Consider the following 17,156-nt stretch of genomic DNA (forward strand, 5'->3'; position numbering starts at 1 on the left):
GCGTTTTAACTATAGGCATTATAGGACCGCTATTCGGTCCTGCATCTGAGCCACATGTTCAATAACACTATTATATGGGGTGGCCTCGGTCTCCCAAGTTTCTTTGGCAATATCTAACAAACCCCTTGGATGTCGGCCATAGACTAACTCAAAGGGGGAAAACCCTGTAGACGCTTGGGGCACCTACCGGATAGAGAACATGAGGTAGGGTAATAGACAGTCCCAATCCCGACCATCCCTTTCTACCACCTTTTTTAGCATGTGCTTTAGGGTTTTGTTAAACCTCTCAACTAACCCGTCTGTTTGAGGGTGATACACTGAGGTACGGAGGTGAGTGATTTTAAACAACTTACACAGGTCTTTCATGACCCGTGACATAAAGGGCGTACCCTGGTCAGTAAGAATTTCTTTAGGGATCCCAGTGCGAGAGAACATGTAAAACAACTCCCTAGCAATATTTTTGGAGGCCATGTTTCTTAAGGGTACCGCCTCTGGGTACCGGGTAGCATAATCCAATACAACCAAAATGTATTGGTGTCCCCTAGCAGATTTGACAATGGGCCCTACCAAATCCATGGCAACTCTCTCAAATGGTACTTCAACGATGGGAAGTGGCACCAAGGGGCTACGGAAGTGTGGTGTTGGGGCACTTTTCTGGCATGTGGGGCATGACTCACAATACCTTTTTACTTCTTCATACACCCCAGGCCAATAAAACCTTTGGAGGACCCTCTCTTGTGTTTTATTAGTCCCCAAGTGCCCCCCAAACACATGGTTATGAGCTATGTCCAGCACCAGGTGTCAGTATGGTTTTGGCACCAGAAGCTGTTCCACAATTTCCTTGTTAACAAACCCTAAAGACCACATCAACCCCTAAATAACCCTAAACATCCCATTAACCACAGCTGCCCCTAAATTAACCCTAAACACCCCATTAACCATAACTGCCCCTAAACACCCCATTAACCATAACTGCCCCTAAATTAACTCCCAACTCCCCTAACTTTCAGCAGCCCAAACATTAATTTTATACTTACAGTTAAATGAGTGTCACAGCCATGTGGTTCTGGCCTTCTGGGAGAAGGAAGGGGCAGGGCCAGTTGTCACAGTGATTACAGGGAGGGACTGGTAAGTAGGGGCTGCTGCTGTGAGTCTCTGAAACGGATTATATAATGAGGGGTATTTTTCAGAGCGTTTGCTCTGACAAAACCCTCATTTTATAATCGATAAAAATCGATTAGTTGTTGCAGCCCTAAATGAGTATCTGTGAATGAGAATATGAATGAGTGAATGAATGTTTGTGAGTAAATGATTGAATATGTTTGTGATAGCATGGATGTTTAAGGAGGGGGCGGGCATGACACAGAGAGACTGTAAGTGATGTGCAGACCCCATCCTGTAGGGCAGCATTTTATCTGTGCTGGCAGCATTAATACTAATAGCTGAGCATTACATAAATTAATACTAAAGTGAGGAGAACGCTGGGGGACATACATACACATAGTGCTGGCTGGGGGTGGTACACAAGAGGGCAAAGCAGTGTGGATTCTTTTTTGGATCCAGTGTCCTCCTCCACATCCCCTACCGAGGGTTTTACGGATACTGTAGTAAGCTACACAATGTATGTTCAAATAGTCCATTTTATATGGTTGGTTTTGCATGTGTGGGTATTCATCTGTCGGGGTACAAATCTTTACCTGCATGGCTGCAGGTGATGCGGAGATATAAAAGAACTCACATCTAACGTCTCCCCTATCAAACCAAAGACTGTTCCAAGGTGTTAACTACTTTTGGGCACTGGACATCTGAGAGCTGAAGGCCAAGAATAAGACTTTACTTTAATGAATATGGCGATGATGATGACGATGACCCCTGGGTTTTTAATTTGACAAGTATGTTCTTCTCATTGAAGTCAGAGCAGCCCAGGGCTTAGTGAATGGAACACCTGGAGGATCTAATGGAAATCAGCATTTTCTACTGAACAACCTCATGTCACCATAACCTCAGTTACAGTACGAATTAAAGACCACTAATCACTCAGCATGATTCTGATGAACATCTCACCAGTAAAACATAACATTCTTACCTTAAAAGAAAAAAAAGATTTCAAAAGCAAATAGAATAATCTTTTGTTTTTTTGTTCAACAGAAAGGCTCACATTGAGATGAAAAAATGTGTTTTTAACACAAATTACATTTCTGAAATATTCCTATTTCCTAGATAATAAAGCAGAAGATGTGAGGTCATTGCGTTAGGTGTCAGTGCTGTGTTAGCCAGGGTAACTCAATATTCAATACAAGGTACAAGACATTACATAATGATTCTGACATTAGCTTTTCTTGCTTTACCTTATATAAAAAGAAATGTGTAGTCAGGACCACTTGTGGGGAGAACTAATGTATGAATCTGGAGACAAATCATGAAGGGAAACTTTTAAAGCAATTTGTTCTAGTTCACATGTAATACATAATAAATCACTTTCCCGCAGAAAAGACGTTGTTGTATTTTTCCTATATAGAAGCTGATATCCAGATTCATTAATTGGGTCGACTAACTAATTAATACATTTGACAGAAGTCCACAGCGCGATATCAGCGTATTTACATTGAACTCATTGTGCTAACCAGGCCAATCGACCCATGGCTGACAACTTGGTACAAGTTGTGGGTCCACAACCTTGTTCAGCCTAAGGTAGTTGGGGCTTCCATCCCAAGAACGGCATAGAAGGTATAAGAGAACCCGAGGAACCCAGTAAGTGTCGGCTGATATTTTTCCCACTAGGTTTCTTCTGTTTGTGTAGTCAACATCTCTCAATGATTCATAACGGATCCTCACTTAGGGAGTAAAGCAAACCTACCGGTATAGCCTGTAGACGATACAGCCGAGTGAATGCATTCAATCATTAGTCAAGGAAGGACACAGATGGCAAACTCACAAAATAACAACAATCTCAGAGGGTAGAGCTGGAAAAAACAGTAGACCGTGTCCAGCATGTCCCTCTTCATGTCTCAATTTATGACAGACATATCTTAGTTATTAGTCGGAATCAAGTATCTGCTCCATTTATGTCAATTAGTAAGAAATGTATACACTTCTGTGAACAAAGCCATCACATCTGACAATATGACTGGCAGGCAGAGATCCTGCTTGGCATAACAGAAAAGCATAATTGAGCGACTTTAGAAAGTAGGAAAAACAGGCATTTTTAATTATGCTTGGAAATCTCCCAAGAGATCATCTCTAGAATGTGAAGTTCTAAATGAATAAAGACTTGCCATGTTTATTAAACAGATCATCAGGCTTATCTACCAATAATGATTTTTTAACCCGGGTTGCTTAGCGTTTCAAGGATTACGTTGGATCTGGCTGAAGAGCTGTAACATATATATTGAAACATTATAACAATTGGCCTGGGTTTGTTTTACCAGATGGACGTATGGCATGTCATCCATGGATTGCAATAGTAATTATTATTTATGAAATACATAATTACACAGCAGATTTTTTTTTTTTTTTTAAATGGACAAAACGTGAGATGTAATAGATCCACCAGCAGTGATGATCGATGATAGTGATAACCCCTTACTAATATCTGGTATAACTGGCGGAACGTACACCTGTCTCTCCCTTCTCTTAGTTTCCATGTGAGCGCATGTTCAAGAATACGAGTAAGAGCAAAACTTGGCTAATTATCTTCTACCTGCCACCAGGCTTCAGAAAGCTCCCATAGTAACAGATAACGTTCCAGGTCACAAGGGCTATCCTTCTGGCACGGAGAAAAGTCTGAAACCGTAGGCTAGAATTCCGAAGCTACGTGATTTAATTTCCAGCACGAAGACTACGAAAGTTCAGGCTAATGGCAAGGAAAAGTGTAATGAAAAATACTTTATTAAATCTTGTTCTACAAACTTTGTTACCACAAGCCTTCTATATGTTGAACCTCTCTCTTAGGTATACGTCCTAAAAAAAAAACTACTTTTTTTGTTTATTAAATTTTAACCACCTGTTTCATAGATGCTTCATTCATCAAATATTAAAATTTAATGAGTCAAGAGCTCATCTCTGGATATCTCGAGAGTGAACGTTCCTCAGGTTCATAATTCATCAAACAGCTTAGAGACAGACCGCTTCCGAGCTGAATAATATTTGTCTCCAACTGGAACCCAGCTAACGAGATAAACTGTTGGGGAGGCTTGAATTTGTTTCTTAAAGGACCCCGGTTAATTTAGATACCACAATGCCCCCCGTTGTTAAAACAAATAATCACAGGGAAGCTATTAATTCATCCACAAATATTGGATTTTCAAACAGCATTTTGAAAGTAAAAAATATATATATATATAATTATTATTTAGAGGCACAGTGTAAAAAGTTAAATGTTAAATACAATTAATATTTTAATTGGACAATTAAAATTTGCACCATGTATATCATAAAAAGGTAATTTTAAAAGGATTATTTAAGTTTATAACCCTCTAAATAACAGAGGATCTCCCAGACCAGAGTATGCTTCTCACTGCCTTCAAAACCAGGACAGTAGGACAGCTAGCAGCAAATTGGGACTGTCCTCCAAAAACCAGGACCATGCCCCCCGACTTTCCCGATTTAGGCGGGACAGTACCGAATTTGGGTCTCTGTCCCGCCTATCCCCTCCTCTGTCCCCCTTTGCAGGGGCAGACTGGCCCACCCGGTGGGCTGCGAGCAGGGATTGAAAGTCTCTTCCGGCTGCCCCCTAATGATATTAAAGGGGCTGGCGTGCACGCACCTCGCCGCCCAATGGCCCTGCCTCAGCTCTTTGTCCCATCCCTTTAATTTCATGAACACCGGCCTCCACCCGCTGCCCCCACCAGACACCAGGGAGTTAGAAGCAGTGGTAAGTCGGGGGGGGGCGAGTGTTATATGGGGGCATAAGGCAGTGTATGTCTATATGTGTGTTTATGGGCAGATGTGTGTAAGGGCAGTGTATGTATATGTGTGTGTAAGGACAGTGTATGTGTATATGTGTGTTTATGGGCAAGTGTGTGTAAAGGCAGTATGTAGGGGTCCTGGAAGGAGGCTAACATTAGCCTTTTTTAATTAAAAAAAATCTCTGCTGCTGTGGACTAATTTTCCAATGACGCTCAGCCAGCATTATGGTGGACACCTGGCTGGCTGAGAATCATAAGAATTTTAATTCACAGCTAGCATCTGCAGCTTTACTGTTGGTGCACTTCCTATGACGCTGTCAGGGAACTGGGTCCATACAGACGACTGTAATGACCCAGCGCGCCCATTGATGGAGTTCAGGAGGTATTGCGCAGGAGTGGAGTCTCAGGACAGGGCCTGGTGCAGGGCGACCGCACTCACCCGGGTAGGCATCTAGGGTTGTGCAGCCACATACCAGCGCCCTGACATAGCAGCAGATGTCGTCCAGAACAAGGCAGACCCAAACGTGGCTGGATGTGGAAATCCAAACAAAACTAGGATCTGACAAAACGAACAGAACTTGGAGATATCCTGCAGGCACCCTGGAGCAGGCATGAAACGTAGCACTGGAATCATGTGCAGGATGCTGCAGGCAGGGAGTATGGAAGCTAAGCAGAGTATCAACAGAAACGTAGCAAGCAAGGACAGAGCAAGGAGGACAGAGCAAGGAACAGGGAGACAGAGCAAGGAACAGGGAGACAGAGCAAGGAACATAACCATACAAGACATACATGATACAGGGCACAACAAAGGACAGGGAACAAGGCAAGGAACACAGGGGAAGGAGTGAGGAGCCGGAATCCTCGGACGCTTCTCCTTTAAGCAAGGATAGGACATATTAACTGGGACATGGGGAGAGGAGAGAGGAACCAGAATCCTCAGATGATTCAGGGAAGAAGGGCAAAGGTACCTAAGAGACAGACAAACATGAATACAGGAACTAGCCTAGGACTATAACATAACAATTGGAAATTCCGTCACATATATGGCCATAGTATGCTTAGCCCACCACTACGCCAAAGTACTCCAATGACGGTGGGTCCTAACGCTAAGCCCTGCATACGAAAGTACTGATAAACTAAACATTGAATCCAAACACAGAACCGAGAAGGACATACCTTAGACTGCAGACTGAAACAAACAGAACAAACGGGTGGGACACACCTTATAAAGGAAACAGGAGCTGAAGCAAAGAGCAGACTGGAATCAGAGGTTCAGGACAGAGCATAGGGAAATCCAGGAGTGGACCACAGCAAAACATGGGAACTGAGGCAAGGCAGAGAAAAACAGAGATATGCAGCTCCGCAGCCTGGATGGACCCTGACAGACGTCATGGAAGTAGTATGTCTGGCCGAGCCTTATGGGAATTCAATGTGTTGGTTATTTTTAATATGCATGACTGTGCTGACAAAAATGAAGCGTGTGTCAAGTGGCGATGCAAGCGCGACATTTTAAAGTGCAATTGCTTGTATTGGTGAGTTCTGTGAGATTTTTTTTAAAACAAGTGTCCCTCTTTCACATTTTTAAATGTTGGGAGGTATGCAGGACTGTTAAGCGTGTGACGTGACTCCTTACATGTGCTGATCATTTATACGGGTAACTGTTCGCATGTATATATGTCAATACAAGGTCATGGTCTAAAACTAGAGGGTGAGGGGCTTAGATGGAATGTGAGGAAGTTATACTTAATTGACAGGGTGATAGATAAATGGGTATAATACAGTGAAGGGAATAAAACCATGCATAGGATAAGCATATAAGACAAGACCAAGGACCAAATAGAGTCTGCGCTGTTCATAGAAGGATAAAAATGGTAGACTTTAAGGGCTGAATAGATCTTACCTGCCTTTTTCAAATCCAAATGTTTTTTACAAGTAGCAATAGAGTGTGATTATGCCTCGAGTACCTGAAATCCTTTTCGCTGTTCCTACAACACGAGCGAGTTATTTAAAACTAATGAAAAGGTGATGCGATGCTTGAGCTGAAGAGATTTTCGAAATTGTGGACTGTTAGTTGTCACAAGGGCCAGATTTCAAAACCTTGTACACCCCAATTTAGTGCCCTACCAACATCACTATGAGATCTCAAAGGGACACTCCAGCCATCATATGCAATTTAATACCCATCATAGCCCGCCTCACGTCTTTATGATACTCACAGCCAGCGCCTGTGTGGCTCACGTGAGATTCCCAGCACCGCATGCACGGTAAGCGTCACGTTACAGGTTAAAGGTCAATATGAATTATTTGTTGGTGAAGCCACAGACTATCCATTTAATGTAGACCAGGGAAAGGGTCTACAAAGAATCCCTCACAGGAACATAAAATAATGCTCCGGAAATAATGGAAAATTAATCAGAAAAGCTGCTCACAAACTTCAAATGCTGGGGGGAAACAGGGTGTAAGTTTACAACCCTTCTATATGCATAGAAGAATATTGCCTGGAAACATTATGGAATGATGGCTTCTAAAACTTAGAAGTATGTTTGATGATCACATAGGGACTTCCAATCTTTGTGAACAAGCATTAGAAATTTAACTTTTTGCACCCACATGCGCTCAGGGGGGGGGTCTCGTTGGACTCCCCGGAACTCCCGTGCAAGATTCATGGGATTCTGATGAATCCTGCCATACTAAATAAATCAATAAATAAATACTGGTAAATAAAAAGGAGACACTGGTTTTGAAGTGGATATGATGGCTGGAGTGTCCCTTTGACACTGACAGGTGGTACATCTACAGGAGCTCATCAGATAAGGAATATTGGGAACAAGCAGTGTAACCAGCTTCTAATTACCTTCATTACCCTCCCACCTAGCATTAAGTAGCATTACATACTAATTGTTCTTTTGCAGGTATAATTAAGTATGCAAAAAAAAATTGGGGGAAATCACAAAAAAAATGTATAACTTAACCTGATGTGAATAAAACTAATTAGAGAATAAAGGTGGCGGCATTACTAAAGTTACAATTTTTGATGGTAACGTTTTAACCTGAGTTCGCCCTCCCCTGATCGTAAAAAGCAACTGAGACGTCAGAGTATGCAGAGGAACTAAAATGCACAGAAGAAAAAGAGACCCCTGAGGTGCCAAAAGCTTATTCCACTACTTCTATGTTGACCCATTCATTTTATTGGGAGTGCTTTCCCAAAATTAAACTCTTTAAAGTGGAGGTGCAGCTTATACTCGGGGTTTAGCACAGGGAGCGCAGTTCGTATCGCCCGACGCACGGGACATGCAGTTCCGGATCCAGGGTTAGGATCCAGATCCCCCGCAGCGCTGCAAGGGACCTGGATCCTCCTCTCCGGCAGCCGGTGGACGTCTGCGCGATGCGCTTAGACAACCTCCGCGGCGGGCACTTCCGCCAGAGCTTCTATGGTGGAGCACCGGCGTGACATAATTTTCCGGCAGCGGAGGTTGTCTGCTTGCTTTGCGCAGACGTCCACCGGCCGGCCCCGCTAGGCACCAGGGAGTCTGGGGGTGCATAGGAAAGTCTGGGGGTGTGGCATTTCTAGGGAGCAGAGTGGCATATAAGAGGGGCAGAGTTGAATTTCAGGGGGCATAAAGCGTATCTGGGGGGCAGATTGGCATTTCTAGGGGCATAAAGTATATCTGGGGGGCAGAGTGGCATATCAAAGAGCAGAGGGTAATATCTATAAGTAATGTGCATTATAAATTAAGGGGGACCTTAAAATGGCTATTGGTTTTCTGTTTGTATTTAACATATGCTGACTAACTCAGGGCTTGACAAATTTGTTGTGAATCTAGGCGCCAGGTAAAAAAGTTAGGAGCCAGGATTTTTTTTAAACTAACAGTTGGTCAGGAGTGATCTGATCATCATCAGCCCCTTACTAAACTCACAGCATTTGACCTGGAAGCACCCTGGACTTCCAGGTCAGTGCTGTTTTAGTTTTTTTTTTAATTATTTTTTTTAACCCTTTCAATGCTGATGTTCCATTGGAGCACAGCATTGACTGATATTTAGTCCCCACAAGGTTGTGGGGACAAATGTTAACCCCTGCAATGCCACGAATGTGTCATACACAATTGTGGCATTGAAGAGGTTAACGCTGCACTCAGGGAGCGATCAGGCAGCAGGGGGGTGTTGGGGCTGCTCTCCACACTCATGGGGAGACCAAAGAACCCTCTCCCCTGTCCCTGAAGCTGCCTCTGGCAGCTGGGACTCAAATTGCTGGTCTACAGACCAGCCATTGCAGGGGGAGTCTCTCTGATGACTGCTGTAGGCTTCCATGCCTACAGGAATCATCAAAGGGCTTGTGGGGGCTCGTTTTTGCTGTTGCTGGTCTGCCTGGGCTTCCAGGCAGACCACCAGCAGCAGAGCCCCTTGCAAAACGGGAATTAACCCCTAAATGCCGTGGTCTCGGCATTGAAGGGGTTAACGCTGCACTGTCGCTCTCATGGAGCGATCAGGCAGCTGGAGGGTGTTGGGGACCCAATCAACACTCAACCCCCTTCCCTGAAGCTGCCTGTGGCAGCTGAAAACGCGATTGCTGGTTTTGCAGCAACCGCGTTTTCAGCCTACAGGATCACTCCGTTTGAGTGATCTCAGGCTCGGGGGTGGGCTCGGAGTGGCTGTGCTGTCTGCCCAGACTCCTGGGCAGACGGCAGCACCAGCGCCCCCGTGTGGTGACTCAGCCTCTTACAGCCACAATTTTTTCTGGATGTAAGAGGCTGACAAAACCTAGGCGCCAGGACAAAATTCTCTGTCGCCATGGCGACCTGGCACCTGGGATTTGTCGAGCCCTGGACTAACTGCATGATAGAACCCAAAAATGTTAAAATACATGTATTCTCGTTCATTAATATGTTTTTCTATAAAAATAAAATTTTCTTTAAAATAGCACCAAACTTTTAGGTTGAGGCCTATAATCGGGTGCGGCCTTTAATTGAGCCAATACGGTATTTTGTTTTATCAACAATGAGAGTTCATTCATACTTTCTGAGGCTGATGCGTGTTAACGAAGGTAAACAACAATAAACAACTTCATAAATATTAAATACATTATTTTATAAGGTACAAACTACAGCATGTTAGTAAGATTTGGGGCATTAACTCTAAGTGGCTATAGACCAAAGCTCACAGGATTGTAAAGAAGAATCATACTTAATAAATAAAATAAAACCCAACTGGTCCTGTAATTTGTATAATGTATAATGTACAATGTCTCTGGTGTTTGGGGGAAGTAGGTAGCGAAATTCAATTATCATGTCTCTGCAGAGAGAAATTCCTTGTTTTTACTTACAAAGCAGTTTGAAGGTCCAATATCATCTAGAGGTCTACTCGCGAAACTTCATCGGAGCACACTATTGATCCACTATTGATGCAGTCACTAAATTTGACTCAGGCTCAACTAAACTGCTGGCGTGAGTGCTTAAATGCAAGAGTCGTGGGTGCCCATAGCACATAAGCCCAAGAAGATGGCGCCCACTGTGGATACTAATAGCAGGTAAACCTAGGAGGACTGCACACATCCATGCTAGAAGAACATCTACATTACCTAGAATCTTACAGAAATACTACTTAGAATGGCAAATTGGAAATCTAAACCTTTTGGCTTAGCAGCTTCATCGACTAAACAGTTCCTGAAACAATTACCTACAATTACCTGTTTCATAAAACGGACAGCAGAAAGCATGTTTTTAGATTATTAATAATCATTAAGTCCACAGGGGTTGGAAAAAAAAGCATACTGGAAAACAGAAATTTCAAGCTGTACCACATCTCTGGGAATATACACTACCGTTAAAAGGTTTGGGGTCACTCAGCTGTTTTTATGGAAAACAAAGACATTTCTAGCTGTAATGTGATTGGGAAATGGTTTTCTAACGAACACTTAGCCTTTAAACTTAAAATTGGATTAGTGAACACAACGTGCCATTGGAACACAGGAGTGATGGGAGTGATAAAGGAGTGATGGGAGTGATAAAGGAGTGATGGGAGTGATAAAGAAGTGATGGGAGTGATAAAGGAGTGATTAGAGTGATAAACGTCTCTGTACACCTAAGAAAATATTCCATTAAAAATCAGCCGTTTCCAGCTACAATAGTCATTTACAACATTAACCCAGTCTGCTTTCGATTTCAAAGTGTAACTGGGTGAGCACTAGACAAAAGTTAAGTAAGGCAACAGTCGGTTAGGGGAGAACAGGATTACATGAGACGCAACTTTACGTCATTTTCAAAAAACTAATTCCGCAGAAGTTAAGGACAGCGGCGAGCTTAAATGACTTCAATAATTTGAATAATAAAAAAATCATCCCAAACAACTCATGTCCTTGATATCAAATTCCCTTAAAAAAGCCAATAAAAGGAGGTCTATATTATTATACCACATGTTATTTCTTGACAAGTTGCGCCCCCTTGTGGTACAGTTCGGTTAATGTAAGTGAAGTACGGTTTTGCCCTCCCAACCCTTTTATTAACATTGCAAAGGAGCAATTCTAAAGTGCTAAATGTGGAGTTATCATCATGGTAAGCAATTTTCCACTTTGCCACAGGTTGCATTTAAAAAAAAAAAAAAAAAATGCCTCAAAGTAAAATATCTCACCCGCCTCCTACATAGGGAAGAGGTGTTAAATATAATACGTTATATAATTTATATAATTTATATATAATTTAGATGGATCGGATAACACACCGCTCTTTGATTTTCAATTTAAAAAATATAAATACATTTATAGGAATATTATTATAAATTATCAGAAACAGCAAACCTTAATGTAAACAATGAATCAAACTAACCAGGGTACATCAATTGCTTTGCAGATTACAGCAGATCATTTATGGGGTGGGGTGCTATATTCTTTAACGTGACTGGTGCACCCAAGGGGTTCCAGTTTCAAATAAATACGTTTTCATAAGTTGCGACAAAGACTCCAGTATCTTGGAAGTTAAATGCCCTCTGATTACAAAAACACACTACAGTTCAAAAGTTTGGGGTCATTTAGAAATGTTCTTGTTTTTGGAATAAAACAAATTTGATCCATTAAGATAACATGAAATGGATCAGAAATCCAGGGCAGACGGGGTTAATGTTGGAAAGGAATATATTATATAGATGGAAATGGCTGATTTCCAATGGAATATTTTCATAGGCGTACAGAGGCCCTTTATCACTCCTGTGTTCCAATGGCGCCTTGTGTTTGCTAATCTAAGTTTAAAAGGCTAATTGATTGTTAGAAAACCTTTTTTGTCTGTTTTTTTCATGAAAACAGCTAAGTGACCCCAAACGTTCGAACGGTAGCGTACGCCTGAGTATCTTTTGCTTTGAAAAAGACTCATTTTGGCTTTTCTTCAATGTATTAATGGCCTGTAAATAAATTAGTTACATTAGTTGGAGCGTGCCATAACTTTTTTTTTTTTTTTTTTTTTTTTTTTTACAGATCACATGAGAATTTTTCATTTTATTGACCAATTATGATTTTGGGGAGCGCATCTAGATGTTTTGATTTATTTCATTGATTACAAAGACAGATTCCAAACATTAACGACATGGAAACTGGGCCTGCAAAAATAACAGAAAATCCATGAAAACCCAAACTGAAAAACGCAAGGTTAACTGGTATATAAGTATATCTAAAATGTATTCATTCATTCTGGCATTGAAAAGGTTAATGGTAAAATGGAACAAAACTTGGAAAATATCAGGTTTAGTTTTTACAAAAGGATGCTTGTGCCACTTTTGATATCGTTTTCGGGAGAAAAAAAAATCTCTTTCGCCAGTCGTGGGAAAGAAGTCACAGGTCGGGAGCAGAATGGTTTCTAGTTCTCCGTGGGATACAAAGAGAACAGCAGTCTAAGGAGCCGGTGGAGATTTCAAGCCCTGCTTATTATAACAAGCCGTCTTTGAAGGAAGGTAAAAATCCAAAGCAAACGTTCACAGCTCTTTAACTTCTCGATAAAAAAAAAAAAAAAAAAAAAAAAAGAATATTTCGGATATAAAAGAATCAGACTGGTTTTCATCTTATGAGACGCGTCTTGGCAACAGACATTCAATTCCCAATCGGTACTGGTCGCCTTTCTTAATTGACAGGTTAGAATGAGTTTAAAGAAGAATAATTGCGCCGAATGTCCAAACTCTTTAACGGTAACGACTTGAGCCGACAAACCATTTGATCCATGGCGATACAGATCTAAACCAATTAGCATAAAATCTATTTTTACTGCATCTACAGAGATGGGGGCTTGTTGTGGTATGAAGAGGGGATTTTTCAGTACATTGGAGAGCTCATACAGCCCCATTGGAAAACATGCGTCTCAAAGTATTTCCATAAAGGTCACGCTTGATAGACATGTAGAAATGTAAGCGTCTTATGTTCGTTGTGTTATAATTATTTTCTTAATTTATTTATATAGCGCAAACACGTTACACAGCGCTTAATACAATACATATATTCAAGGGGTCTGACAAAAAGAATCGACAGACTAAGACAGACCGATACATTAGGTGGAGAGAGCCCACCTCGCAAGCTTACAATCTAGACGGTTAAAGGGTTAAACCTTCAAAAATTTGATTTGCTTAGTCCAAATACTAGTGGCTATAAATGCTACCCAGAGTATGAGCTAGCACTGTCTAGATCAGGGGCGTCCAACCTGCGGCCCCCCAGCTGCTGCAGGACTACATCTCCCATAATGCTCTTTCAGCTAAGGGGCTGGCTGAGGAGGATGGGAGATGTAATCCTGCAGCAGCTGGAGGGCCGCAGGTTGGACGCCCCTGGTCTAGATTTATGATTTTGAGAATAACATGGATCGATTGATAATACCTTGAGCGCTGACGATATAAATCAATAGAAGTCACGGCTAAATGGTGTGTTGTGGGTCCAGCAAATAGCCAAACCACAGCAGAGCTTGAGAAGAAATCCGTGTGCCGGTGACTCCTAATTATTCTATTGTTGGCTCCTTGCTTTTTTCATATAGATAAACCTCCCAAGTTTCCCAGGTTTCACAGGACAGTGATGATTTTCGGCCCCTGCCCCACAGTCAAGCATAGATGCCCACTGTCTTGCTTTTGCAGTCAACGGGGAACCAACAAACCCCCCCACACACACTTATAGCCACACAGCCCAACATACCTGAAACCCTGGAGGTCTGCTGACATCATGGTCTCCAAAATGTGCCTCTCAGGCTTGAAAATCCAACACCAATTAGCTGGTGACCTAAGATACCCCATATAGTCCTTGGAAAACTAAGGAGCCCAGTAGCGTACCTCCCAATTAACCCTTCTTAAAAGTGCTCTTTGGGGCCCAAATACAACATTAAACCTTGGGAGGTCAGCAATGAAATATCCTAGAAAACAATAAGTAAATTCAGGAATGCACCTGCACTTTCAATTAAAATAAGGTATCCAGAGCCATAATCTTTTAAGCACAAGCCTAACATCCGTGCGTTAAAGATTACCACCGTTAGAGATGTTTTATGTCTAGCCCCAGAATCGCAGATGACCCTCGCAATGTCCTTATTACACTAGGCCCTGGAACACAGCAAGTGGTGGAATAAAATATAATATTTAGCCGATGGGGTCCATTGTGCACCTCGGCGAAACACATTGCTGCTAACTAATGAGCCTTTGGCCGTGGCTTTTCTTGTTTATTCCACTAGGATATCACTGAAAGCATCATAGACTCTGGAAAACATGCACCCAGACATAATGGAAAATTGGTCCCGTTGGTTAGAAGACAGACACGTTAGTCTTAAGGAAAAAAGACAACTAGTACAGCTGGCTGGCCGACTTACCAGATTATCAAGAAAAAATAAGGTTTTATATCCAGACAAAACAAAGGGGAATCCACCTCTCGCCCCACGAAGGTTAATAAAATGCACAAGGTGTTCCATTTACACCCAGATATTTACTTTTAACTCAGGGTAAAAAGCTCGATTCACAGGGTCATAAGGTTTGGAGCAGTCAACTTCGCATAAACTGATTTAATGACGTATTGGCATTATCTACATTAATGTCTGAAAGCCGAAACATCCCTGAATACAAGTGACTTGGTGGTCACAAGTGGCTACAAAAAACTTAATTTACTAAAATACTCATTCAAAAAAGAATGTATTGCAGTAACGTACCTAAAAAAATTTATTCTGACCACATTCTGACCGGAAAGGTCATATCATGCCAGCGCTCGGTCATAGAAGGCCCGGAGGAAGTGCCGGCAACAGCTGAGGCTGCCAGAGAGGAGGATTGGGTCCCCTGCAGCGCTTAGTCTCATAGTCAGACCTCTATTTGAAGTCCGAATATAAGACGAGGGGTATTTTTCATTGCATTTGCTCTGAAAAAAACCTTGTCTTATATTCAAGCAAATACCGTACTTTTGGTATTTTGAGCCTGAGTAGGTCTGTAGTTGAAGATTTAGGAAACTATGGTTATCACAAATGTTTTGTTTTTTAAATACCTTACTGTATGGGACTCACATCCCATCTGCTGAGAAACCTATTCAAGATTCCATACTCATTTCTGATGTACATTAATACCCTACACCTTCAGGTACTAACTTTTTTCATCGATATTGACTCAAATTAAAGCATTTTACGGTCTTCCCCTGACAACTAATATAAACACAGAAAATGGGGGGGGGGAGAATGCTGTAAGAGGCGCACCTTGACAGTTGTGTCCATTGAAGCGGAGAGAAGCAGATGACTGTATTGTTTCACGGGATTCCACTGAACTCTGTTCACAGGACCGTTGTGTTCATTCATCAGAAACACCAGTTTGTGAGGAATCTCAGTGGAGCTGTACTTTGAATGCAAATAGGGCCTGAGATAATCAGAAACTCTGAAAACGTTCCGAGATGAAAGAGGCGAAGAAATAGACGTCTGCGTTGCAATCCCAGCCCCTCCAGAATCCTCCGAACATGACGAATGCTCTTGCTTCATTCTTTTGGGTATGTAAGGTTTAACCATTCGTTCACTGCATGGAGTGTCTGTGGGCCTCTTTTGCGCATACACGCTGGATTTGTTAAATGTTTTTTCAGATGTCCTCATATCGTTCACAGGGTTAAAAATGCTGCATGGTAAACTGTGCCCAGTGTTTTTGGATATAGGTTCATTTCTGTCTACTGTGCTTTCATATGTGCACATAAAAGATAAGCCCCCACCATCCCTGGGAGAGTCTTTCTTCCAAGGAATGGGCACATTTACGTCATACCGTGGAATTGATGCCATAAAAGGTGCCATCGAACTTTCAGCAGGAACTGGTTTTCTCGGCATAACACAATCCTGTATCTTTTCAGGCTCATCGGAGTCATCAGAGTCATCGTAAGCTACCAAAGCACTCATTCTGGTGAACTGCAGTTCCAGGATCCACACCCTAATGTGATGGTAGATTTAGATCTTAAGGAAACTGTTAGAAAGAGAAAAGATATGAAACATTTTTAATCAGCAGTATCCTTCCTCCACTTAAAATCTAAATTAGAGTAGAAGTAACAAAAAAAGCTGCAAAAATATTCATCTACTGCAGAATAACTCCCAAGATTCTCAACCAGACCCCTATAATCAGGGGCTGTAAATTATTATGTGCGATGACATTGTATTCAGTACAACAATTTATTGAAGCTTGCAGGTGTCTCAGCCTTAATGTCCAGTGACATGAGACCCTCACTCTCTAGAACTAAAACACACAATAGCGTGTTTATATGTAGCAATATGTTTAAGATTACAAGCTCTGTGTCAATGTGTGTATATATATATATATATATATATATGTTTATAGTTTTGGTTGTGTAAAGAAATAATGTCTATCAACATATGATGGAGTCACCAGATAATGTATCATGCTTCACTTTAGGTATTTTCTTTATACGAATAATTACATTTAGAATAATAATTAATTTTAATATACACATTTCCTGCTGTACATATTATTGTGACTTGTAGGGTTGTAGATACACCAGCAAACATTCTGAGCTCCTAGAAAAGCTCCTAGAAAAGAGGAACATCAGGGGAGGAAGAAGGGACAGATAGATTTGGGGCCCCAAACACGCAAACCTTGGGAGTACACATACAGACACAATGGCTGACTGGTTACCTGGACTGCTCACTAAGCTGTATCTGTACAGCACTCCATCAGCCCCAGGAATGCTATCAATCCTATGCTGAGTCCGTCACCAGACCTCGCCGCAGGGAAACTAGATACGGACACATACGTTCCGCCCTGAATTCGTCTCAAGAGAACCTT

General features: G+C 41.9%; 1 protein-coding gene across 1 annotated transcript in view; it reads right to left on the reverse strand.

Annotated features, from left to right (window-relative positions):
• The window catches only part of WDR25 (WD repeat domain 25), a 62,962-nt gene extending 45,904 nt beyond the window's left edge, over positions 1 to 17,058 (reverse strand). Inside the window, exons 1-2 of the mRNA XM_053474547.1 lie at positions 17,007 to 17,058; positions 15,581 to 16,322 (exon numbers count right to left, since the gene is read on the reverse strand). Of these exons, the coding sequence (XP_053330522.1) occupies positions 15,581 to 16,258 (678 nt within the window). The 5' untranslated portion in view covers positions 16,259 to 16,322; positions 17,007 to 17,058. The remainder of the gene's footprint in view (positions 1 to 15,580; positions 16,323 to 17,006) is intronic.
• Between the last annotated feature and the right edge of the window lie 98 nt (positions 17,059 to 17,156).

The sequence above is a fragment of the Spea bombifrons genome, chromosome 9 (genome assembly GCF_027358695.1).
Source record: "Spea bombifrons isolate aSpeBom1 chromosome 9, aSpeBom1.2.pri, whole genome shotgun sequence".
NCBI lineage: Eukaryota > Metazoa > Chordata > Amphibia > Anura > Pelobatidae > Spea > Spea bombifrons.